At 38.9% G+C, this 26701-nt stretch overlaps 2 protein-coding genes across 2 annotated transcripts in view; one reads left to right on the top strand and one right to left on the bottom strand.

Moving 5' to 3' along the window:
* LOC131063621 (oxygen-dependent coproporphyrinogen-III oxidase, chloroplastic) overlaps window positions 1–26701 on the bottom strand; it is a 104100-nt gene that overhangs the window by 42417 nt on the left and 34982 nt on the right. The window contains exons 2-4 of the mRNA XM_057997502.1: window positions 25163–25238; window positions 24830–24924; window positions 24210–24293 (exon numbers count right to left, since the gene is read on the bottom strand). Of these exons, the coding sequence (XP_057853485.1) occupies window positions 24210–24293; window positions 24830–24924; window positions 25163–25238 (255 nt within the window). The remainder of the gene's footprint in view (window positions 1–24209; window positions 24294–24829; window positions 24925–25162; window positions 25239–26701) is intronic.
* LOC131875467 (uncharacterized) lies at window positions 20269–20870 on the top strand. The gene is made up of 2 exons (XM_059219820.1): window positions 20269–20496; window positions 20597–20870. The coding sequence occupies exons 1-2, from the start codon at window positions 20283–20285 to the stop codon at window positions 20770–20772; spliced, it is 390 nt and encodes a 129-aa protein (XP_059075803.1). The 5' UTR covers window positions 20269–20282; the 3' UTR covers window positions 20773–20870.

Below are 26701 nucleotides of genomic sequence, written 5' to 3' on the forward strand. Positions count from 1 at the left end.
GGCACCTAAGAATTGGAGCAGCCATGGAACTATAGTTGAAAGGGATCTTGATAGCAGTTCATCGACTTCCTTTGATCAAAATTGGAGAAGGGAATTTTTATTAACTACTGAAAATGAAATACAAGTTTTGACTAGAATGGATGATGCACATGGGTATGTGGGAAGTTTAATTCATAATGTGCCAAGAGGTCAAGTGGAGTGTAAAGTTTCCCTTGCTGATCTTCGAAATATGAAGAATATATTATAGAGGAAATCAAGGTAACATTCTTGCTTGAGATCCTTGATAGAGATATGGCTTCTAAGGTAGCTGTCGAGGCCATAGATATATACCAAGGAACGAAGTCTAAATTGAAAGCAGTAGAGTTTCAGATTGCTATCAATAAACTCTTCAGGGAGCAAGAGAATAGGAAAAGAGTCGAAGAAGTTGAGCAAGTATTGGAGGAACTTGATTGCATTAAGAAAGAGTATGATCTTGTTTTCCTCATTTTTGTTTTCAAAAATGAAAGACCATTACATAAAATTTTTGTGAAAAAATGAAAATTTTACTCTATGACACGCTTCCCGAGGCAAAATTTTGACTAATCCTTGGACTAGCTTAATCCTCAATCCATCCTTGAACCACGTTTCGAATTTCGTCGCATTCTGGATTTGTTTGCTATGTCTTTCCTTCAATTTCGGGTTTTTTCTCCCTGAGTGCAGGTGGAGAATTTTCCTTGAACTGCAAGTTTTAATAATTTCCATTGTTTTGGTCTTTGTAGGGAAATTTTTGGCCAATTACAAGTGCACTTTATTGAAAAATAAAAACGTGTAATTTGCTTTTTATTTCCCCCTTGATGCTTTTTGGCTTTTTCAGTTAAAATAGGGATTTTTTGGTTAAGTTACAAGTAAACTTGTAATTCTTTTCTAAAACCCCTACTTTAATGGTTTTTGCTTGTAATAGGGATTTTAAACTCCTATTACATGTGTGCAAGTGAATTATGACTTGTTGTAGGGATTTTATTTTCCCTTTACAAGTAATTTAAACTTGCACATCTCTCTACAAAACCCGATTTTCTCTTTAAAGTGCTTTTTTGAAGGATTTTAAACATGTAATTGCATTTTAAAAACCCGATTTTGCCTAGGAATGAGAAAAAGTGACATTTAAAACTTGCTATTTTGCCCAGAAAACCCAATTTTCTCTATAAAGTGCATTTTTGAAGGATTTTAAACATGTAATTGCATTTTAAAAACCCGATTTTGCCTTGTTGAGGGAAAAGTGACATTTTAAACTTGTCATGTTGCCCAAAAAGCCCGATTTTGCCTAGGAATGAGATAAAATGCATTTTAAACTTGTTATTTCCTCCAAAAAAACCGATTTTCAACAATACATGCAAATTCGAACTTGCTATTTCCTTCAAAAAACCCAACCAGCAAGGAGAAACATTTTTGTTGAAGATTTCAAGCAAATTTCGTGGAGATTTTTTAGGAAGGAGAGGCGTTTGGGATTCTTCCATATTCTTGTGCATTTGCAAACATCTTTCACGCCATTCTAGGGTTTTGGTAGTTCGATTTATTGCTGGTTTCTTGGTGTCAAAAATGCAAACACGTTTTTACCAAAAATCATGTTTTTCTCTCACAAAATGCCACGAATCCTTCCTCTTCAAAGTCGTTTTTGCCTCTCTTGCCTAGGCGTTGAAGGTGGATGAAAATTCAACCCCTCCTTGAGCCATTTTATTTGGATTTGCTGCCACGTTTTTCAGTTTATGACTTTTTTGTAAAAACGTGGCAAGGGTTTGGCATTGCAAATTGTCTTTATTTAATGGATTGTCTTCTTCCTTCAAAGATTGTTTCATCTTTTTTAAGAGGCATTTCAGATTTAAGCAAGGTATGATTTCTTTTCTTTTCTTGTTTCATTTTCTTATTTTCCTTTCTAGTTGTAATTTTGTAAATATGTTGTTGTTGCCCCTAAAATCAGTTTTGTGAGAGAGATTTTCCCCCTTCATAAGCAATTTTTGGATTGCATTGTTCTTCCCCATTTTCCCTCTTTACTTGTATTCGGGATTTTAAACCTCGATTACAATTTGACTGGAAATCATTGTTCTTCCCCATTTTCTCTCTTTACTTGTATTCGGGATTTTAAATCCCGATTACAAGTTGGCTGGAAATCATTGTTCTTCTCTTACGGTTAAAGAATTTAACCATTTTTGGTTAAATTTCCAAGTTGCAAAAATGAGAAATACCCATCCTTTCAAAATCGGGTTTTAAGAACCGGAGTACATGTTCGATTTTCTTCCCATTTTCATGAAAATGACATTCCCGGATCTTCCCATTTTTATCTATTCATATCACCCATATCCGTACTTTCCATTTTCGTCATTTTCCGCAAGTCTAATTCTCATTTTCCATCCATTTCTCCATTTGCAAATTTACAAGTGTACTTGCATTCGGGTTTTAAAAATCCGATTGCATGTATGCTTTTTCCAACTTGTATACTTACAAAAATTTCCCCAAGATCCGAAATTGGTCAAAGTCAAGATTTCCCCATTCCCATTTATTTCTCCTCTTTCTCTCACAAAAATCGTAGAGTGCAACAGTCGAAGTTTTTCCCATTTGAAGAAGGAAAAATGTTAGTTGCAGCTATATATGATGTTGCCTTAACACTTTTAAGTCTTCATCACAGTATTCTAGGTTGTCCATCAATGTCAGATTTGTCGTCATCACCAATTCCAAAAAAGATGAAGTACAAATATGACAAGTACCAAAACGAAGTTGCACCTTCCCAAGTTTCCTCTCCTTTGGATCACATAAGAGATACAGAAATAGGGCATGTGGATATGTCATAGTTTGTTAAGAGGGTTGAAGATCCACAAGATAGCAATATGCAGCGGCTGTTGGACAGCCATATCCATCATGCATCTTCTTTCCCAGTGGCTGCCCAAGAACCTGAATTTGTTCTCGCTTGCCCCCATCACTTTGACAAGGAGACGAGAATCATTAAAAATGATGATGGCAAAGCAATAATCCGCCTTGAAGCAAACACAATTGAGAAAATCTTTAGAATACCTCCCGCACTTGTTTACATGGAAATCTTCAAAGAGAGTGCAGCTGAGTATTATGTGAAAAGGGAAAAAGACTGTAAACGACATATCAACAGGTGGATCCATGAGCCACGAGCTGCCTTCTCAATGTGGGCTAAGTTGTACCGCTGTGACTTCAAATGGGAAATAGGAGACATCGTAACCCTCCTCAGCAAGATAATGGGCCTTGAACATTCTAATGTTTTTGAGCCCTGGATGTACCAGTTCATCATGTTCATAAGGCAGTCCCATCATATATCATGGGGAGAAGTCATCAACGATGCCTTGTGTGAACAACTTTCAGCAGTCTCTTCCACCATGACTTTCTACATGAACTCATATTTGGTGTACTCGGCAGCATCGCTTAGGCATTTTCCAGGTCTTTCTACCAAGGGTGATCGCTCGCTTATACGAGTTTGGGAATATTATGATCAGTTGCCTTTGAGACCCAGCAAATTGCATTTCAGAAGAGTCCAAGATGCATTCTTTGGTTACTTCATGTGTCAGTTTGACAGAACTTTGAAGAACAAAAGGGTATCAGATGAGGAAAGGGTGAGTGAGTATGGATGCTTGTTTCTACAGTTCACGACCTTCACCTATATGAGAATCCGATGCTATAGTGGGCAGCCATACATGCTCCCTAGATACCCAACTGATAAGATCATTCTTATGGAGTTAGGAAAAATCATGGCTGTCCACACTCATCAGTCTGTCAGACATAAGGTTGGAATGGGGATCTCTACGACAAACCCATTAAAAATTGGCCGGTATTCTCTTGTCACATCCGTTAAAGCCAAGGCCATGGAGACTAAAATGCAGGAAATTAAGCTCAAAAGGTTTAAGTCCAGAGTTGATTTTGATTACCGGGGTATGAAGGAGAAGATCAAGAAATCCTTCGTGCACGTGCATCGCATTGAGGATATTTGGGTAGATCTCTGTACAGAGGTCGAGGTTCTGAAGATGGAATACTGCAGGCTAACTGTTGAGCAATTTGTTGATTTGAACTTGGTGGATATTCCACAAGGGATGATTGACGATGGGCACGTACTCGATCCTAAATATATTTCACGAAGGGTTGAGGAAGCTCCACTTCCTTTAATCCAATGGTCGCACAAGGACTGCATATCCATTCTTGAGAGATTTCAGCCTATCTTGGCTAACACCAACGCTTGGCTAAAAAGTAATGCTGTTAGACTCATAAAAATCAAGATTGGAAAAGAAGATGATTCTACGAGGCCTCTTGGACACAAGTCTGAGATTCAGGTTGACAACAAGGAAGGCGCATCATCTTCGGGCACAAGAATCAAATTGCGAGTTAGTCGGGTAGTAGTGCTTCTTTCTGAGGAGGCGACAGTTCGTGGGAAGGAAAAGTCACGGTTTCATGTTCAGGTGATCGATCTGGACAACCCAGAAGAAGGGCAGCAATCTAATGATGCTCCCAAGTCTCTAGCATCGGATTCGCCTCATGAGATCATTCCCCCAGTTTCCATTGAGACGCCCCTTTCTCCTCCTGACTTGCTTGTGGATGAATCTCCTTAGAATGCCATTCCTATTTCGGCATACGAGCCACCTCCTGATCATCAACAAGAGAATGTGCGGGAAGCTCCTGAGGATACTCCTGCTTGTATCCAGCTGTCAAAGATTGATACCTCTACTTCTAGTTTTGAAGAATTTATGAGGCAATCTTCATGCCCATTGTTTACTGAGCAAACCATGGTCGCCATCCAAACAAATATTCCTCTCAGGGTGACCACGGTTATTCAAAGATAAACTGATTCTCCTTTGCCTACAACTGCTACTGAAGGAGAGTTGATGGTTTTACCTCCATGGCTTTAGTTCTTTTACTCCAAAAAGGAAGAAGCAAAAAATCTCACCTGATGCCTTTGATTATCAGCAACTAAAACAGTCTAGATCCAAGGTTGCTAAAAAGGCCAAGACTATCTCCAGAGTAACTGTTGACAGCAACAAGATGAAGGTAGCTGAAATTGTTGAACCCATTGCGGATAAGCCACTTGAAGAAATGTCAGCTGCTGATTACAAAGTTACAAGGATAGAATTGGGTAAGCAAACGCATGAGGTGATTAAACATGATGCTCAGTTTTTTGTAGCTTCATTGGTACAGCGGTGTGATGAACTTCTAGCAAAGAAAGACAAGCTAGAAGAGGAAAACCGACAACTTATGGCAGTTGTTCATAAAATCAAGGGAGTAACTCCATAGGTTCTTCCAGTTCCCAAGAATCAATTCGTGGAGTGGAAAGGGCTGCTCAGAAGGTACAAGCATTGGATTCCTGGGTTGATCAGCTTCATGATCTATGTGCACAAGTGATGAAAGACATTTTTCAGATGATGTCTAAGTTGGAAACCGTTGATGAGAAACTGAATCAGACTTCCAATACTTTCAAAATGAATATGGAAAGTGTTGAAGATACTTTGACAATCTGGCGTACCATGCCCCAACAACAGTTGAGTGTTCTACAAGAACATGCCATCATCTCTTCCAAGGTCATGTACTTGGAAGTTGAAGAGCTTCTGGACAATAAGGCCCTTGTTCTTAAATCCCTCATTGAGGAGATTGGTGATACAATGAGAGTACGGGGTGAAGTTTTCCAAGATATTGTCTCTCATTGTGAAAAGGCCTCTTGCAACATAGTAAGTCAGGATGGAGAGTTGATTCCAGAAGAAGAAGTTCTTGCTGATTTACAGATGAGGATTCATAATGAATGGAGGAGCGAACAATTATTGGCCGCTTCAATTCAAATGGTGATGAAACACCAAATCTTTTTGCATGAAATCCAATCCATCCTGGAGAAAAACAGTTCTGCGCTCCTCCAATGCCATGATACTATTGTCAAGACCATGGTTGTTGCCAAGAACACCCATGAACCGGATCCCGATGAACTTCAAATGATCATCCAGAAGTTTGAAGGATTCATGTCTTCACGTGCTACAGCTTAATTGTTTTTCAACACTTAGTTGTATTTTTTCCACTTTTGTAATCTTTAGTTGTAGTTTTTCTTTTACCATACATGTAAAAGTAACTTTGTAAAATGCAAGTTAACTCATTACTTGCACTTTTGTAATTACATGTAAAGCAACTACAAATTGTTCAATTAACACTGTACTTGGAATAAGTCTTAGTTAGTTATTGAAGTCTTAGTTAGTTATTAAATAAGTCTTGGTGGTTGAGAGAATCTCTCAAGTTAGTTAGGATCCTCCCACCTTTTTCTCAAGGCTCCTCTTCTATAAATACTTGAGGGGTCTATTGTAATCTTTATCTTTTGGAAAGCAAGCAAAAACTCTGCCAAATTTACAGCAAAGAAATCTTTGAGCTTTCATGTGTAAATTCAAGAATTGAAAGGAATAGAAGGAAATTGCTCAAGCTTTGAGTCTTTGTGCTACATACTTGAGTTTGTGTTCTATATTATCTTTCTTGCAAGTGTTTCTTGAAGAGCTTAATCACATTTGATTTGCAGTCTTTGTGCTACAAGTAGTTGAGGTTAATATAGATTAAAATAAATATTTTGTTGAGAGAAGTTGTAAGTCTTTGTGCTTTCACTTGTTCTTAGGAGAATTTAGGAGCAGATTTTGTGAGAAATAGCTGTGAGTCTTTGAGCTTATACATTAGAAAAGAATAAGATATTCCAGTCTTTGTGTTGTTATAATTTGTTCTTGATAGAATTAGTATAGAAAATGGTAGATAGGACTTCATATAATCAAATCTTTGAGCTTGATATTGCTGTCCAGTCCCGAAGGAAGTGACGGGAGTCTTTGAGCTTTCAGGAAACTTCATTTCCTTTCTCTCATTTCATTTTGAAAGTTGTTACTGCTGTTTTATATCAAATCGCTATCACTTTTCTGTGAAGAGAAAAGGATATTGTCTTTCTTGAAAGAAGAAGAAAGATTGTTGTCCCATCCTATTTTATTTTCAAAATTGTAGTTAGATAGGGGGAGCCTTCCCTTAATTAGGAGAGTTTTACTCACACGCTGTGGTTGAAACCACAATTTTGTATATTTCCCCAAGTGTACAAAATTTTCAACCAACAGTTTTTTGGCGACTCTGCTGGAGAAAGAGAGATTTGAAGTACTTTGTTAATTCTATCTTAGAATCATTGGTATGAATTTGTTTGGCCCATCCGAGCCACCAACAGTTTTTTGGTGACTCCGCTGGGGACACGGACGCATTTGGAAGCCTCATGCTTTCGTTTGAAGACTAGTGTCTTGCTGATTTTAAAGAAGAAATAACTTTTCTTGGGATAAGAGCTTGGAAATATTTTAATTTCTCTAAGCTGGAAGGTTTGCGTGTTTACGTTCATCGAAGGAGAGGTGAACATATTGAAGAGATATCTCCTGCGGAACGAGCTAGATTCCATTTGCTTACTAGTACATCCTCCCTTTCACGAACCACAAGTTACCCTCCTTCAAAGAAAAAGAAGTCTATCCCAAGTGAAAATTCTCCTTTCTTTTTCAAACCGTTGATATCTTCATCATCTAGTATGGCTAATCCACCTCCATCTCCTCCTCCCGGTCTGTGGGGAGTAGCTTTTGGTCCTTTGGCCTTAACCCCACCTCTTCATCCACTTCCACAAGGTTCCCGTAAAAATCTTCCCAAGTTCTATGGAGATGGAAAGCAACATCCCGATGAGCATGTCAAATCTTTCTATATGGCATGTGGTGTTCTTGGAGTAGAACATCAAGATGTTGCTGTCATATCCTAATGTTGCTGCCAATTATGCTGCTAAGAATCAACCCAAGTTGCGTCCTCCTCCCGAGAGACTTGTGCTTGAACCACCTCCTTCAAAGGCAGCAGTTGGCTTTTATGAGACGGATCAAAATGAGTCTTCTTATTTTGATTATCAGTCTGATGACGTTGCTCTTCCTCAACAAGAAGAAGAAGAAGATGTAACTAGCGACTCTACTATACGCTATATGCACTATGATGACTCTAAAGCTGCTGAAAGGACTCATAGTCAAGCATTTGCCGCAATGACAAGATCCCAGACTCGGTTGGCTCAACAAGTTGAAGCTGCAAAAGTTGCAAGTGATTTACAATCACCTGTTACTATTGCTAAAAGGGGAACACCGCTGCCCTACATTCCAAAGGTTGCAGCAAAAAGTCAAGTAACAAAAATCCTCCTTTTGCTTCTTCTATTGATTCCAAGCCCAGTATGCCTAACCCCAGACCACAATTGGACAATGTTAATCCCTCTCTAGCTGGTTCGTTTCAAGCTTTCAATATTATTGACCATGCTAGGAAGACCAAGATTCAAATGTCCGAAATCAAATACTTACAAGCTAATCCTGATCAATTTGATAGGTTAGCTGACTTTGTTAAAAATAAGGAAACTCATCCTATACTTGAAAATACTGCCCCTCAAGAACCCAAGAATTTGCCCAATCATTTGGTGACCATTCCATTTACTACCCAAGGAAAGATAGAACCTTTTTACATTTCCCTGTTGATCAATGGTTTTCAATTGAGCAATTATGTCTTGGATTTTGGTGCTTCCGATAACGTCATGCCCGCTAAAGTTGCTCAAGCTTTGGGGCTGACCTTGACCAAAACTTTTGGTCATTGTTATTCCATGGAAAACAAACAAGTGCCTCTTATTGGGCAAATCAAAGATGCTCAATTTGCATTTGCAGCTTTTCCAGATAATAAAATAAAGATGATTGTTTTGGTAGCTGACGTTCCTGCGTCATATGGAATGTTACTTGGCCGTAATTTTTGCAAGGATGTTGGAGGTGAACTCAACATGGATATGACAGAAGCAAGAATACCTGTCAAAGGTATTGTGCAGAAGTTAATTCCTGAAAGAGAAACCAAGTACACGGTTGTCAAGTCTAATGATCCCCATGCTCAGATTCTTTTTGAATCTTCGGGTTTCGGGAATTATTATCTCCATATAGATGAAATCTCAGAATTTGCTGAAGATTATCCTTCTAGCAGCTCCGACACTTCACTACTTTCAGAAAATGAAAAATTTGTTGATATTGAGCAAGACCAAGCATCGGAAGATGGGTCTTCAAGTTCATATATTATGGTAGAAGAAGTCTCATCTCTTGTTGCTGATGAAAGTATTATATTACCTTCTCGACAAGAGGAGAGTTCATCTTCTCCTATGGAAGAAGATGATAATTTTTCTTTTGATAATGCATCCGTTTTGGATGAAGGCAGCACTAATCATTCCAATGAAAACGACAGTTCGAATGATGTGTGGACTCTTGAGTTTGATGGTAGCTGCGCTACAAATGGATCTGGAGCCGGCGTAGTTCTCATATCTCCTAAGAGAGAGATCTTCCCTTACTCCTTCAAATTGCAATTCGCTAATACTAACAATACGGCTGAATATGAGTTGCTTTTGTTAGGAATGATCGTTGCATTGAAAAGAGGAATCAAAAATCTTCACGCCCAGGGTGATCCAGAATTAGTAGTTTGTCAAGTAAGGAGTATATATCAGACTGGAAATGACAGACTCATGCATTACCGTAATTTGGTATGGGAAAATATTGAAGATTTCGATGCTTTTAGCATCTCAGTTGTGCCTCGTGAGTACAATGATAGGGCTGATTCCCTTGCTGTTTCAGCTACTTTGTTAATTCCCCATCTTGACTTTGGTCAAGATAAATATATTATTGAGTTAATCTGCAGACCTAGTGTGCCTGACAATTGGGATCATTGGCAGATCTTCATTGATGATAAACAGATTAATAATTTCCTGCAAGCAGAAGATGGTTTCAACAACCTATATTTCGAAGGAAGTAATTCTCCTACTTCTTCATCATCAAATTCAATGTCTGAAACATCATCCGAGTCGGATGAAAATATTCTTCAGCTGAAAGGAAATAAGATTCCCAAGGGGTTGGTTTCTCTTGAAAAACTTTTTGATCAACATGATCGTTATATCAAGAGGCGGCAACAAGAAAGTGTTGATTCTCCTATGGGATATGAGAAATATAATATTGGCTCAGATGAAGATCTCAAATTTGCCAATATTGGCAATAACTGCACTTCAGATGAAAGAGATCAGTTTATTCACTTTTGCACCAATATCGTGATGTCTTGGCATATTCATACGATGATCTAAAATCCTTTCAACCCAAGGAAGTGCAGCATGACATTCCCCTAAAGCTTGGTGCAGTTCCTTTTAGACAAAAGTAGCGCCAGTATAATCCAAAAATTTCAGGTACCATTCTTTCTTAAATTCAAAAGATGCTTGATGCCCGGATTATCTTTCCCATCCATCATTCAACATGGTTGGCAAATATAGTGCCGGTGCGTAAGAAGAATGGAGAAATACGTATTTGTGTTGATTTCAGAAATCTTAATCAACTGTCACTCAAGGACAATTATCCATTGCCAATCATGGATCAAGTTTTGCAAACAGTGACAAGTTCTGAAATGCTATCTATGTTAGATGGATTTTCGGGATACAATCAGATTGAGGTTAGTGAATCTGATCAAGCATAAGACTGCATTTACTACTCCATGGGGTACATTTGCCTACCGCATAATGCCTTTTGGGTTGATCAATGCAGGAGCTACTTTCCAACGAGCTATGGACTTGGCCTTCCGTGGTACTGTGGGAAGATATATTGTAGTGTATCTTGATGATCTTACTATTTTTTGTAAAGACCGTGAGAATAATCTTTTTCACTTAAAAGATGTACTTGAAAGATGTCGCAAGCACGGCATCTCCCTTAATCCCAAGAAGTCAGTTTTTGGGGTGACAGAGGGAAAACTCCTTGGTCATATTGTTTCCAAGGAAGGGATAAAAGTTGATCCTGAAATGCTAAAATCTATTCAAACTCTTCCTCTGTCGTCCAATAAGACTGTTGTTCATTCCTTCTTTGGTAAGGTAAATTTTCTACGGAGATTCATTCCTGACTTTGCAGAAAAGACTTGTCATATTGTGGATATGATGAAAGGAAAGACTGCTTTCCATTGGAATTCAGGGGGCAAAGCTACATTCAATGATATCAAAGATGCAATTGCTCATGCACCTGTGTTGGTATGTCCCAACTACACCAAGGAGTTCATCATGTATAGTTGTGCTTCCGAGCATACTATGTCAGCTATTTTGATGCAGAAGAACTCAGAAGAGATTGAATCTCCTATTGCTTTCATGAGTTGTCCTTTAAAGTCTCATGAACTCAAGTATTCCTCTATTGAGAAGAATGCCTATGCGGTTGTTAAAGCAGTCAAGAATTTCCGATTTTACATCTTGAATTCTCATATCGTTGCGTTAGTTCCTAATACATCAGTCAAGTCTATCTTAACACAACAGGAGTTTGGCACAAAAAGAGGGAATTGGATTGCTGAAATCCAAGAGTGTGATTTGGAGATTAAGCCTACAAAGCTTGTTCGAGGAAGAGGACTCTGTCAACTGATGGCGGAAGGGATTCCAGAGGAGACAGAATTGGATGATTCTGAAGATCTTCCCAAGGTGTTGTTTGTCAGTGCTACTGATGAATGGTACTCTAATATAGCATTTTTCTTGACTTATGGTGAATGTCCACAACATTTGTCATTCAAGGAAAAAAGGAGTATCAAGTTGAAAGCTACGAACTTTGTATCATGGGATACTGGTTTGTACAAAAGAGCAATTGATGGTACTTTCCTCCGTTGTGTTGACAAAGCACAACAAACCAAATTGCTGGAATCTTTCCATGACAAGGCTTGTGGTGGTCATTTTTTTGCACCAGTGACTGCTCACAAAATTTTGAGAGCTAAGTATTATTGGCCTACGCTCTTTCAAGGTGCTTTTAGATGGGTGCGTAAATGTATACATTGTCAGCAGTTTGTGGGCAAACAAAAGCTTGCAGCATTACCATTGAAGCCGGTTATTGTTGAAGAACCTTTCCGGCAATGGGGCATTGATTTCATTGGTGTGATCAATCCTTCTTCAAGTGCAGGTCATTCGTATGTCCTTACTGCTACAAATTATTTCACCAAGTGGGTGGAAGCAATACCAGTAAAGAACGCTACTTCTGAGATAGTGTGCAGATTCCTCAAGGAGAATATTATTTCTAGATTTGGTGTTCCATTCAAAATCGTGAAATTTCACAATTTTGCTTTTAATATAGTATTTTGTTAACTCATTCATCCGATTATTATCCCCAAGGTAATGGTCAGGCGGAATCAAGTAACAAAAATTTGATTACTATTATTCGCAAGCTTGTGGAAGAAAATCAAAGGTCTTGGCATAAAGTTCTTTTTGATGCTTTATGGGCGGACAAAATTACACCCAAAAGGGCTATTGGTATGTCACCATTTCAGCTTCTTTATGGGATCAATGCAGAAATACCCATCACTTTGGAACTTCCTGCTCTTAAGTTGGCTAAAGCAATTGAAGACCAAACTTTTGAGAATGCTTTAGACAAAAGGATCATGTATCTTTCTCAGTTGGAAGAGCAAAGAACACAAGTGGTGGACCGGATTGCTCAGCATCAGCAACAAGTCAAAGTCTTTGTTGATAAAAAAGCAAAGCAAAGAGGATTCCAAGTTGGTGATCGGGTTTTGCTTTGGGATAAGCGAAGGGAACCGAAAGGTTTACATGGCAAATTTGATTCTCTTTGGCGAGGACCCTTCACTGTTCACCGTATTGTTGGAGAAGATAGTTTTATCTTGGCTTATCATGATGGTACACCATTTGCGCTGCCCTATAATGGTCAGCATTTGAAGCATTACTTTGAATGAAGGTTTGAGGTAACTTCTTGTAAATAATGTCTTTTTCTTGTTTGATTTTTGTCTTTTATTTCTTTGTTTTTGCGTTGATTGACTCTGTGACCCAATGGATAAGAGGAAGGCACTTAGAGATCTGGTTTCTATTCTTTCACAATCTTAAAGGATAAATGAAATAATTCCCCAGTCAGAGCCAATTGTTGTCCGCATTTTTGTTTTCAAAAATGAAGGACCATTACATAAAAATTTTGTGAAAAAATGAAAATTTTACTCTATGGCATGCTTCCCGAGGCAGAATTTCGACTAATCCTTGGACTGGCTTAATCCTCAGTCCATCCTCGAACCACGTTTCGAATTTCGTCGCATTCTGGATTCACACCATTTATGGCGACCTCAATCTTGGGGCAGTTTGGTTTTGACCACTTGCAGTCTTTATTAAAACCAGTTATGAGAGATTCTCTAGGCATGGTTCAGTTATTCATCGCTATCTCTTGGAGAAGTTTGGGACACTGTAGTCATTTCATGGTGTTAGTTGGCAATCTTTCAGATGATGATTGATTGATTGTAATGAGATGGGTTGGCTGGTGTAGACAAGGTCCTTCCCTTGTCACTTGGAGATTAAGTGTCCATGGCATTCCTGGGTTGACAGATTGCAGAGTTATAACAGTGAATGATCTTCATTTCCGTGGTGTCATGTGGAGTGACACTTGGGGTTATGTTATATGGTTGAGCACAGTCTTTTTTCTATTGCCCAGGATTGTGATTGGCATTGAAATTGCTAATGTGGATTTTATAGAGTTGCCTTGGCATGATATGTTACATGGCATTGATTTCAGCTATCTTAGGAATTGTGTCTCGGAGCAGCAGAGAGCTCTGGTGAGATGGCTACACTTAGGGGAATACTGCTACAAATCTTTCTACCACATGTCAATCAGAATGTCTCCTTTCATGGCACTCTATGGTTATGAAGCTCCTAGCTTCACTGATTTGATATTTGGTGATAGTAAAGCCCCTTAGGCTAGGGATATGGTTCAACAGTGTCAGGATATTCTAAAGGCATTGAAGGACAACCTCCAGATTGCACAAAATCAGCAGAAGTTGTATGCTGATCAGAAGTGAATTGAGCGTTCATTTGAGGTTGGTGATATGGTCTACTTGATACTCCAGCCCTTCAGACAGTCTACTCTTAAGAAGAGTGGAGCGGAAAATCTTAAGCCACGTTTTTATGGACCATTCAGGGTCATCAGGAGAGTGGGAGCTGTGGCTTATGAGTTGGAGCTACCTGCGAGTAGCCGAGTACATAATGTCTTCCATGTGTCACGACTCAAAAAGGCGCTTGGACACAAAGTGATAGTCTCTTCTAATTTGCCTCCTTTGGATGAAGAGGGAGAGTTGGTACTGGTTCCTGAAGCAATCCTTGATGTCAGGGAACGATTTTTGAGGAGGACCATCAGAGAGTATTTGGTTAAGTGGAAAGACTTACCAGTGGAGGATGCTACATGGGAGAATGAGGAGATATTACAACACCCCGATTTGCGATTGCTTGAGGACAAGCAATTTTGGGGAGGGCGGACTGTAATGTCCCCTTCTCAGTGATGTGCATTCAGTGGTCCATTGGCCTATTTTGGAGACCCGTAGGCTATTTGGAAAAGAGAATTAGGGTTTCCAACTTTTGTGGAGTATTGCGTGATCTTTTTCGGGTTTATCAGGAGGGAATTCTTCAGTTTTGTCTATGGTTTCCTTCTGGGTTTTCCATGAATTCTAGGGTGGCATAACATGCAGTTGACTCTTCGGTGAAGTGTAAACTTACTATTTTTAGTAAGTTAGGGTTTGGTTGTTTGGATGATGCAGTTCTATTGAGCTTTCCAAGCTCTTTCTCTAGGTGTGAAGATCATGTTTTTCGGAGCAGTATTTCTTGACTTACTATTTTTAGTAAGTGGTTGTGTTGAGCATTTCTATTTTTAGCAGTCTCGGACAAGGTCCTGATTCAGACAATTCAGTGGTCTTCATCACACAGCTTCATCCTTGATTTTGATGATAATCAGTAATGGAGTTTTTTTTTTGTTTTGTTTTTTTATCAAGTACTATCTTTAATGGGGATAGCTCCCTATATTATATATGAAAAGATATTACAATCATAGTCCCTCTGACAGAAAAACCCCCTACATACACAAAGCTACAACATAAACTATTATAACAAGACACTTCGCATACCATATTATAAAAGCCTCAAGATGGTAGCAACCCGAGACCCGATCAATACTGCCCTCTAAAAGCCAACCCTCCTCTCTCTGCATCATCCGCTTGAAGGGGTCCATGTCATCATTCTTTACACCCACTCGAAACACTTCCCAGGCGTTATTCATGAACTCCTCCTTAGCTTTGAGGGCCACTGTAGCAACCTGTTCTTCGTCCTCCGAATCCGAGCATTCAACATCCAACAGAAAAACCACAGTGCTAAAAAGGGGACCCAAAATGCTGGCCCATTCCTCTTCCACCTCCATGACCGCACCTCCCACGGCATCTGCATCAACCTCCCTGACAAATCCAGCGATTTTTTCGATACATGCCTCCTTGGATGGCAAAACATCAACCAGTAGACACATAATTATTTCGTAGATTTGTCCATCACACCAGTGCCTATCCTCGCTAAGGGAACCCGCCACTATTCCGCAGATCGCCTCAAAACCATCTGTGTCGATGTCGAACAATCTATCACACTGTTCCTCAAATGTCTCCTCTCTGCAAAGGCAGCTAAGCCCGAATCGATGCACCATCTTCCTCCACAATGAACAAAAACATTGGTGCCCCTTGCGTTATAAAAATCCACCATTTCCATTAGATTCATTTGAACTCGGGTTTCAATGTGTCATGATAGTCTTTTGCCATCTCTGCAACCACCAGAATCCCAATAACCAGAAAAAAAATCTTTCAACCTGAGTTTGTTTATACACTTGCCCTACCCTCAAACATCGAAGTTGATAAGAGAGTAATTCTCTTATCCCAATGGTTCCTATCTGCGGTTGGGATTACCCAATCCCCATCCTTCAAATCTTATCTCTGTCCACTTCCAGAAAATAACTCAGGTCCATGTACACCGAATCTGCCACCAATATGGCCTTAGTCTGAGATTCGTTTACGCCCTGGTTAGCAAGGAAGTCTGCCGCACGATTTCCTTCACGATATATGTGTTTTACCTGATAGTCTTCCAACTTTTGAATAAGCTGGTCTATTCTCAGGATCCATGCGTTAAGCCTCGAATTGGTAAATCTTTTTTTGTTAACACCATTTAGTATAATTTGAGAGTCCCCTTCGATAACAACTTTTGATTGTTTGTTAGCGATAACCCATTTAAGCCCCTCCTCCAACGCAGTGATTTCCGCCACATTGTTGGAAACAATTCCTGAAGGCCCACATATAGCCCCTACAAAACTACCTTCCTCATCTCTGACCACAGCCCCAAAACCCGACAAACCCGAATTGCCACAGCTAGCACCATCAAAATTTAGCTTTTTCCAACCAGGAGGCGCCACACTCCATTTGACGTTCTTCCTTCCAATCCATTTATCCTTCAATCTGTGGAGACTTGATTGTTTCATTTCCATATCCCACTTGGAGTATAATCTGTAGCTCTAACCATATATCTTACCATTTACATTTTCTTCAATTGCCGCCTGGACTCTGTTGATGAGTATTGTAACCTCCAATTCTTCCTCCCTGAAAACTCTTTTGTTTCGTTCTTTCCAAATCTGCCATGCGACCATTGATGGTCCTGTGATCCACAGGCTGCCCCACTTTGAGTTTTTGCCCCTTGTAGGCCAAGCAAATATGAAATCTTTGAAAGTACAACTATGAACCATGTGATTCTACAGCATTCTTGAAGGCCAATCCCAACATTGAGTTGAATATTTGCATCCGTATAGGAGGTGATCAACTGTTTCTTCCTCTTGCTTTCATAGATAACATCTGCTAGGCCCCGATATACCAATTGTTTTTAACTTGTCACTTGTCAGTATCGTTCCATGAAGCGCAATCCATAAGAATGCACCCGCTTTTGGGAGTACCCTTTTGTGCAATCAGTAATGGAGTTATAAGTTATTGAATTAAATATTATTTCCTTATCCTAAGGTTTAATATTTAAATATTTTATTACTGATTATTTGTGTTATGGGCGACTTAGAGAAAAGGATAATTATTTGCCATTAATATTATTATTTTCCTAAGTCTGGTGCCGTTGAGAACGATAAAACATTTCATGTTTTTATTATTTTTAATGTTGCAAGTTGTTCACCTAAAGAAAAAGTTTGAACTTTGCCTAGGGAGATGGGGAAAGTGGACGCCATGTCTAGTGGAGGACATGACATGAAATGAAATGAGTTTCAAGTGATTTTAGGCGCCATTTCCATTTGAATTTCAAGGGAGAAATCTATAAATACAGGTGCTTGGCCTCTCATTGGAGATGTTGAAAATTTTACACCGTTATGCTATCGGTTTGGCTATTGAAATTTGAGCTTCGAAGTGTGGCTTCCTAGCTAAGTCTCAGTTTTGTACTTGGGAGATAGTACCTAGTTGTGTTCTTGTATTTCTAGTGCTGTTAGAGAGTGTTTTGCAGATTGTGGAGTGTTTTTTGTGTGGTTTTGGAGTGTTTTCTTGCTGTTGGTCGCAGAGTTGCTGAAACCATGTTTCATTCATACCTCTTGGCCAAGTGAACCATTCATTTTGGGTATTGGCTCTATCAGACCGTGGCACAGAGGCGATATAGTGTACCAATTTATAGCTGCTGGTTTGGAGAGATGGATTTTTTATTGCAAATCGTACTACCTAGCTGGGTCGTACCATTCCAGAGGTGCACTGGGATGCGTGCTTCTGTTTTGAGGCGACTGGATTGCAAGGTTTTGTGTTCTTGAATCATTGTCCAGGTTATATCTTTCATTCGCTTTTGATTTGGTGTGTTTCCGTCTTTGTTTGAGTGAGTTATGATCATTTTGGTGTTGTTGGTTGAGAGGAGTCGTGTGTGTTGACTTTAGATTTTCAGTTCAGTAGTAGTGGCTTTATTTGAGTTAATTTGATGGTTATTTATTGCTGTAATCTGTATTGGATATCATCTCTAATCTTCTCCTTCTATCTTGTAAGGTTAAGTAGTAGTACTACTAACCATTTCTGGAGTGTTGCTTGCCTACTGCATAAGTGGAAGAGGTTGGCTTAGCCGCCTTCTTGCTCTGTAATTCAGTCATGAAGTTATGTCCTCCCACTGAGTAAGTGGTTGAGTGATTTTATGTTTGTAATGGTCCTCCCGCTGCATAAGCGGTCGAGTTGAGCTTTTGTTGTGTCCAGTCCTCCCGCTGAAACATTGCAGTAGAGTGATTTATGTTTTGGAGTGTTGTTCTCTTGGCTGGTTTACCGCCAAGTTTTTTTGTTTACCCGCTGGATAAGCGGAAGGGGCTATCTTGCTGCCCATTATTGTATTCATCTTTTCAGTTGGTTTATGGAGCTAACGATCCCCGGAACACCGTATGCTCTCACCCTCCCAGATTGGGCTCTCAGTGAACAAAAGGTGGAAGGGTTCCCTTTCAATTGTTCTGGATTATTTCTCTAACCTTAACGGGTTATTGTGTTTGCTTTGTAACTTTATTGAGAAAATAAATAAAAAATTAAGGGGAATATTACAATGGTATCAGAGTTGGTTTTCCTGTATGAGGACCTGTCACTATGACCTGGTTGTGGTTGCTGGCTTGTTTTTATACCGGGTGTCAGGAGGATTTCTATAATTTTTTGTTTGAAGTCATAATAATCAGATAAATAATGTGAAAAATAAAAAACTGCCCTGCACCCATCTTTTTGAAAAGCATTGTCAGTTCCTATCACACCACTAAAAAGCAGGACTCTTGGATCCTCAATAATGAATAACCCACTGGTGTATAGAAAGACAACATTCAAGAAAAATCTGAAAATTTTGACGAAAAAGGAGGTATCCATAAAATCAAACCAGAGAAACGGGACTCACCCGGACTCGCCCAGACTCGGCGAGTCCGAGTCATGCTCGGCAAGTCCCAGGGGCTCGGACTCGGACTCGTCCGAGTCTAGCGAGTAAAATCACCAGACTCGCCGAGTTGGCGAGTTTGGCCCAAACTCGCCAAACTCGGCGAGTTGTGAGCCCTAGACTCGGCCGGCGTAAGGCAAATGAAAAACAAAAAAAAAAAATATAATGCAAAGTTTTTTGAAGTCCGCTTTTTTATGTTAATTATCTTCTAGCCCTAAAAGTGACTTTCATTTCATTCACTTGCAAAGAGTAAAGTGAGTTGGGAAGAAAAACAAGGGTGCATAGAAGAAAAACCAGCAAGGAGGAAGCTCAAGTTTTCTTCAATTTGTCACATTGGAGCTGCATTGTGTTTCGATTTGGTGCATCAAGAGTTAGATAGGAAGACTTTGCAGCTCGTTTCAAGCTTGTTGTAAGAGGTACGGTTTTTTTTTTAAGATTAGTTTGTTTCTTGTATGCAAAAATTCTATTTTGTATCCATTTATTTTGAAAGTTTTACATCTTCTTTCAAAATCTTTTGTATGTGTGTATGTAGCATGTAGTATGTAGTTGTAGTGTTGTACTATGTAGGGTTTGTAAATTTTATTTTTTTTAAGTAGGGTTTGACAAACCCTACTTTAGTTTTTTTGAATGTATGTAATACGTATTAATTTTATTTTGTATTTGTAATGTTTTATTGCAGCAAACATCACTTTATTAATTCAATTTGCCTCAACTTCAAGTTTCACAAAACTATCCTAAAATGTCTACTTCAGCTTCTAGACCCCCCATTAGAAAGGACCCTGCTTGGAAATATCATGAGGATTTTCCAGGGCAAGGGAAGGGGCAAACAAAATGTATGTTTTGCAAAACAATATTCCATGGAGGTATATATAGGCTGAAATACCATATTGCTGGTGTGCGTGGACATGATGCCGAACCATGCCTAAAAGCAATCACTGAGGCCGTACGTGATTGTTATGTAATGGTTGAGGAGATTGAAAGAAAAAAGAAACAAAAGGAGGATCGAGCGGCCATTGGGAGAGAGACAGTTTTAGGAAGAGGGACACAGTTAGGTTGTGTTGGAGGCCCTTCTTCCTTACCTCCATATCGTCCCACTCAGTTTGCTACTGCTGGTGCTTCCATTTCTGCTTCTGCTTCTATAAGTGGCAGTGCCACCGCCACTTCTCATGTCCTACCACTAGTAGTGGGAATGTTACCATTGGACCTAGGATTTGTAAATCTAGGTTGGATTCCTTCTTTGTGCCTCACACTACTCTTGGGTCCCAACCATCGCTTGAGGGCATGGGTTGGAACAAGGAGGTCCATGATGCTGCTAAAATGGCAGTTGGCAGGTTTTGGAGCTACAGCTGTATTCCATTCTTTGTAGCCAGGTGAATGTTTTACTAACTTTTATGTTTGATAACTTTGATTGTTTTAATTTTTATACTTAATTTATCTCATTGAATTTTTATACTTAACTTATCTCATTGAGTTTTTTTGCGACAGGTCTCCTTATTGGCAACAAATGATTGATGCCATTACCATATGCGGGGCGGGGTTCAAAGCCCCTAGTGAGAGTGATTTGAGGGGACCCATTTTGTCTCAAATGGTGGATGATGTGAAAAAGGATTTAGATGAACAACGTCACATATGGAGCACTAAAGGTTGCACCATCATGACTGATGGTTGGACGGATAGGAGAAATAGAACTCTCCTTAATTTTCTTGTTTCTTCCGCAGGTGATTGATTAATTTTAGTTTCATATAGTCTTTAATTTTTTATTTTTTATCTAATGGTTTATTGAATGATCATTGACCTAGCTTTATTTTTTTATTTCAGGGGGCACCATTTTCATCAAGTCCATTGATGCCTCCGCCCATTGCAAGAATGCCACCTACCTATGTGAGCAGATAGAGGAGGTGATTGAAGATGTGGGTGAGGAGAACGTGGTACAGGTGGTGACCGACAATGTAGCAAATTATGTTGCTGCGGGTAAACTTTTGATTACAAACTAATTTTGTTTGCAAATTAATTACTATCTTGTAGTTTGTACCTCCATTAATTACAATTCACAATGCAACAAATTATGTTGCTGCAGGTAGACTATTGATGGAGAGGCACCCATCTATAGTTTGGACTCCATGTGTTGCTCATTGCATTGACCTCATGTTGGAGGATATTGGAAAAATCCCATGGATCAAGAGATGTGTAGAAAGGGCAAGAAATGTCTGCTAATTTGTATATAATCATTCATGGGTGTTGGCTCTTATGAGACAATACACAGAGCAGAAGGAGTTGCATCGTCCAGGAATCACAAGATTTGCCACAAACTTCCTCACATTGCAGTCCATGCTTAGGTCTAAGTCTGCCTTGAGACGTATGATTGTTGGTGAGGACTGGTCTTCCTCATTCTATGCTACCACCCTTGCAGGGATAGATATGGCAGACTGCATTTTTGATGAGCAAGGCTTTTGGGTCCCTTGTGATGAGATAGTGAAGGTAATTTTTTTATAAATTCTACAATTTAACTTCATGTTTTATAACTTATTATATGTATTCTCTTATTTGCTCATTTTCTAAATTACACAATATTTTCAATTTTGCAGTTTGTTAAGCCCCTTGGTGGTTTTGTTGCGAGTTGCGGATGGAGATAAGCCCGCAATGGGCCATATATATGAGGGCATGGATAGGGCGAAGGGGGCCATCAGATTCGTCTATGGAGCAAATGAAAGCAAGTGTGGTCCCATTTGGGAGATCATTGATAGGAGATCGCATCATCAGCTTCATAGGCCCATCCATGCGGCAGCCTATTATCTGAATCCGGCATTCCGTTTTATCCCTTCTTTCAAGGCTGATGTGGAGGTCCTTAATGGGCTATACGCAATCATGGAGAAGATGGGACCTGCTGGTACTTCTCAGATAGACCTTTTTCGAGAGCTACAGATGTTCTCAGATGCACAAGGGGAGACCTCTCGTCCTGTCGCCAAAGACGGTAGGACAACTATGACGCCAGGTAAAAATAAATTGTAAGGCTTAATTTTAGTTTTATTCAATACTATATTGTAACTTGTTAAATGAGTTCATGAGTGAGACTGATTTTATTTATTTTTCTCATTTCAATCTCAGATCATTGGTGGAACTTTTCTGGCCCAGAGACACCAAATATTCAGAAGTTGGCCATTTGCATCTTGAGACAACCATGCAGCGCATCAGGTTGTGAGCGCAATTGGAGTATGTTTGAGCACATACACTCCAAGAAGCGCAATAGATTATCTGTGGAGAAGATGAATGATCTCGTCTTTGTTCACTACAACCTCCGCCTAAGAATGAGAAAGAATCCAGTAGATGACATGTCTCCTATCATTCTAGATAAGGTTGATCTTGAAGCAGAGTGGGCCAATGAGAATCAGACAGCTCCTGGGACTCCTACAGCTGTATTTAGTGATGATGACATTGATTGGATTGACCAGGTAGATATAGAGGTTGAGGCTGTAGCCATGGCAGAGGAGGAGCAGAGAGCACAAGCAGAGACAGGAAATACTGAGACTCAGAGTGACACAGCTGTTCCTGATGTTGGCGAGCATGACACAGCTGTTCTTGATGTTCGTGAGCATGGCCTGGTGTCACAGGGAGCGACTATGGCTGCTGAATCATCCAGGATCTACTTTAAACGCCTTCAAAAGGGGCCAGGGCGAGAGGGTGCACGGCCCTTTGAGCCATAGGCTTGTACACTTGTAGTTGTATTTAGTATTTACTATTTACCTTTGGTATTTGTATGAAACATTTGATGATGATCATATAATGACATGGATTTTTTATTCCATGAGTTTTGTAATATTGTATACATTTGACAATATTTATATATCTATGTTTGTTATTTTCTTCAGCTACAATTTGCGTTTATGCTTATGTGATTGATGTATACTTGTGTATGTAATCAAATGAGCCGAGTTTGATGATGTTTTTGTGTCTCTAAGGTGTATTCAATAAAGGGTGTCTGAAACAAGTTTTAAATCTTTAAAAATCTCTAAATTTCTTGAGTTTTTCACTTTCCCGAGTCCAACCGAGTCTGAGTCCGAGTCCCGAGTCCGAGTCCGAGTCGGCCTTACCAAGTCCGAGCCGAGTCCGAGTCCCGTTTCTTTGGATCAAACACGTAGTTGAATGGAGAATGGCAACCATAGTGAAGCAAAGATATCTGGATGGAGAGTGATCAATGAATTCTAGAAGGATCACAGGGAACTTCATAAGCAATTTGATACTTTCAAGACAGAAATTCAGCAGGTTCTACCTCTCAGCCCTAATGTACAAGATTCTTGTGGGGCTCAATAAGGTGCTCTTGAAAATATACCATAAAACTGAACTGTGATAGCGTAGCCACGAATCCTAACACCCTCACAACTCTGACATCCACTAGCAAAAGACCTGAACTTTATATAGCATCCATAAAATGATGTGTTCCACTGGTGGGCTATCCACACCAAGTCTCTAGTTGCTGATAACCTCCAAAAAGAAGAATGCATGTTCCTACCAAATGTTACTTATGATTTAAAATCAAGAAAGTCTTGAAAGATTATTTTTCAGATGTCTCACAGCCAAAAATATTTTGAAAGGTACATATCAATTTTACAGGGAGGCGAATTGGACTTTTCATGTAATGACAAGTTGGCACAAACGTATACTTTTTCTTTCAGAGATAAAATTATTCCCCATAAACTCCTGCTACTTGTCCTTAAAAATATCATTTGGAATTTATGAATTCTGAACTTGAAGTACAAGATGTGTCTTTATTAATGAAAGGAAAAAACCAAAAGCAGCACACAAAATTAAAGCCATGGTCATTGAATTCAATCAAATCAGCTGTAACTACGAGAAAGAAAAGAAAAATGGATATACAGCAAAAGCACATAATAGCATAGACTTGAACCTTCAGTTCAAATTAATAATCATCGCCTATATATTTAAGGCGCATAAAGAGGCCTAGGGATATATGGTGCTGATGGAAGGGGACTCGTCATAAATATAGATGAGTAATTTAGAGATATTTAGTCCTGGAATTTAGGTTCATTGAACAGTGGATATAGCTTCCAATCACCTCTTCTCCAAAATGATATCCCCATCCCCATATCTGATGTGTCTCAGTTACCATGATGAGTAGTCATATTGTTTAAAGTTATTGTATTTAAACTCTGCTTCCATTGTCCAGGAATAATGATACTAGCTTAAAATGAATCTAAACAAACGAATTTAGTCACAGTATAATCTTCTGTTGAATTTTTATTACATATGTTTCAATGTTTTATAATGTTCTACTTGTGCTCTAAGGATTATCTTTTTGATTGCTAATACAATTTCTTCTATTCTAGTCTCAATCACATGGGCATAAAGCTAGATCCACAATTATATCAGAAGCAAACTAATAATTATGCTGCCAAAAAATGGGTAAAGACCTTACCTTAATAAGAAAGTAATCATCGCACCACTTTTTGAATTTTGGATAGAAAGTTAGATCATACTTGTCACATGCTTGTTTTTGAACCTGCGAATGGAACAGAATGCATCAGCAATGATTAGCAAGTGTTTTGTTAAAAAATGACTTGATTCCCCCTAATTCAAAAGCCTAATCATGCCAAAGCCATCATCATTCTATAAATGCTTGAAGGATCCCTCATAACAAGACCGGGAAACAAATAAAGAATTTGAATATTGACTTTGCAACTCACATTTTGCGCAGAATGTGTTAATGGTGAAGAAGATATTTATAAATAATTGTGGAAAGAAAAAATTGATTGCCTTTCCTACAACTCTATACAACGAAGCAATACAGAAGAGCCCCCTGGGATTCACGAGAAATTACATTAAGAATAGAAAATAAAGATAATTTAAATGATACAGCTCTCAATAGCATTCCTTACAACGTGACTTAGTGGACAATTGTTTAGCAATCTCAATCCTTTTCTTCAAACTTGTAGTTTGACTTCTCAGAGGTATTACAGTTTGTAAATTGTGTGCTGATATATAGATCCTACTGAGATTGTCTAATGAACAGATATTTCAATCTTTTAGTAGCCTTACCGTGTGAAAGTGGCGGACATCCTCCTCAAATACATAAGATGGAGTTAAGTCAGTACCTCCACCAAACCACCATTTCCTAGGAGCTCCATCTGCATCTGAATTTTGAAAATAGAAAACAAGCAGTTCAAAATATTGAAAGTATATTGAATCTAAACTAAATCCAAAAACTCCTCAATTCTAATTTAGTTGATTGAAAACTGAAATTGTATGCGCTGAATTTGATAATAATAATAGTGACATTATGCATTTAGAAAAATATGTTAGATATAAAAAATCTTTTTAATAGTAGCAACAATACAATCAGGACTCAATTTGCAAGTTGTGATGCACTACCTTTAGGAGCATCAGTCTCAAAATAACGATAATTGAAATGCACAGTTGGAGCAAAAGGATTTTTTGGATGCATTACCTGCAAATTAACAGAATCAAACAAAACATTTAGTGCAAATTGTATTAATTAAACACAAGCTTAAACAGATAAGAGGATTATTGATCCCTGCTGATTCCAAGAGTTGCGAGGCGCACAACTAGCATACCAACTAGTAGACAAATTTATCAAATTAACCTGTGAGCACTGTGTCATATTGAGCATGCAATGAAAATATGAAAAACAAATGCACAAGCACTACTGCACATTCAGAAATAACAGTGGACAGAAAATATAGCTCTTCCATTCATCATGAACAAGGTATTGTACATGTGTGCACAAAAGCTGTACATACAATCCAAATTTGTGTATTCCCATGAACTGAATTTAAAGACGGATTGTATGATATTAAGAATGTGTTACACAGATGGAGTTTTTACGATGTCCAATTGTGTCTCAATTGGAATCTAGAGGATGAGATTTATAGATTCTCAAGTCAATTACAAGACAGTTCAATTCCAAGAAGTAGAACCATTAATGAGCCAATTCTTTCAATTACCTAAGTGGAAGCTAAGTGTGACTCATGCCAATTGTTTCAATTACCCAATCTGTTTCTTCTTGGAAGCTGAATGTCACTCAGCAGGTTACTAAAGACATTTACTCTATCAGTTCCCCAACTTTGTTTTCCTGTGCACATGGAACCCTACATGACGATGTGTTGTTCGTAGTGCTATTCATAAGCATTGCAAAGTTCACTGTTGTAAAACAATAGTGCTAGTAATTAAATACCTTGCAAATATCACTTGTGTGTTAGAGATCATTCACCCTTTATTAGAAGCAATGGTCTCCGTTGCATAGGTAAGCAGTTACAGAAACAGAGCTTTGAGTAGCTGAAAAGTCCACCATTTAACATTATCTGAGAATTGCCCCTTCTTCACAACTCAAAACAGCTTAAGGGTGCAATGGCGATTGCAAATGGAGGTATTGTCAATCTGTTCATCCTTCCCTACTAGACTCAAGTGCATAGGATTCAAATATGATAAAAGCTGATCTACAAAAGGCTTGAGCAGAGGGTGTGCAGTATCTCAAATTTGAACACTGATGTGTGCCCAAGTACGGAGAAAGACCTTACATTAATGCATTATCATCAATGTTTTGAAGTGTCCTAAGGACTGTATTGAAATGTCTTGATCTTGGAGTAAGGACCTTAGAATCATTCTTTATGCAAAAGCTATAAGACTTTGTCATCAGTCTAAAACACATGTAGTGTGCTAAGTGATCCATGGCATTCCTTGTACTTGTATTGCTGGCAAGTCAGAATCTGTGGAGCCTGATTATACACTTGTCAAATGTCAAGGAACTTATCTTCTTTGTCCAATTCTCTTGTTTGTGTAATAGTTTCTAGAATTGTAGTGGTGCAATAACAAATGTGAAGAGGTGCCACAAGTTGGAACTCATATCATGTCAGAAATGGACTACATCCTATGAACATGTGAATAGCGTAT

This window comes from Cryptomeria japonica, chromosome 4 (assembly GCF_030272615.1).
Source record: "Cryptomeria japonica chromosome 4, Sugi_1.0, whole genome shotgun sequence".
NCBI classification, from domain to species: Eukaryota; Viridiplantae; Streptophyta; class Pinopsida; order Cupressales; family Cupressaceae; genus Cryptomeria; species Cryptomeria japonica.

What these genes read in the sequence shown, in the direction of transcription:
- LOC131875467 (XM_059219820.1), top strand. Translation starts at nt 20,283, where the DNA reads ATGATTGATGCCATTACCATATGCGGGGCGGGGTTCAAAGCCCCTAGT. An exon ending in TTTTCTTGTTTCTTCCGCAG is followed by an intron (nt 20,497 to 20,596) that starts GTGATTGATTAA and finishes TTTTTATTTCAG; the next exon opens with GGGGCACCATTTTCATCAAG.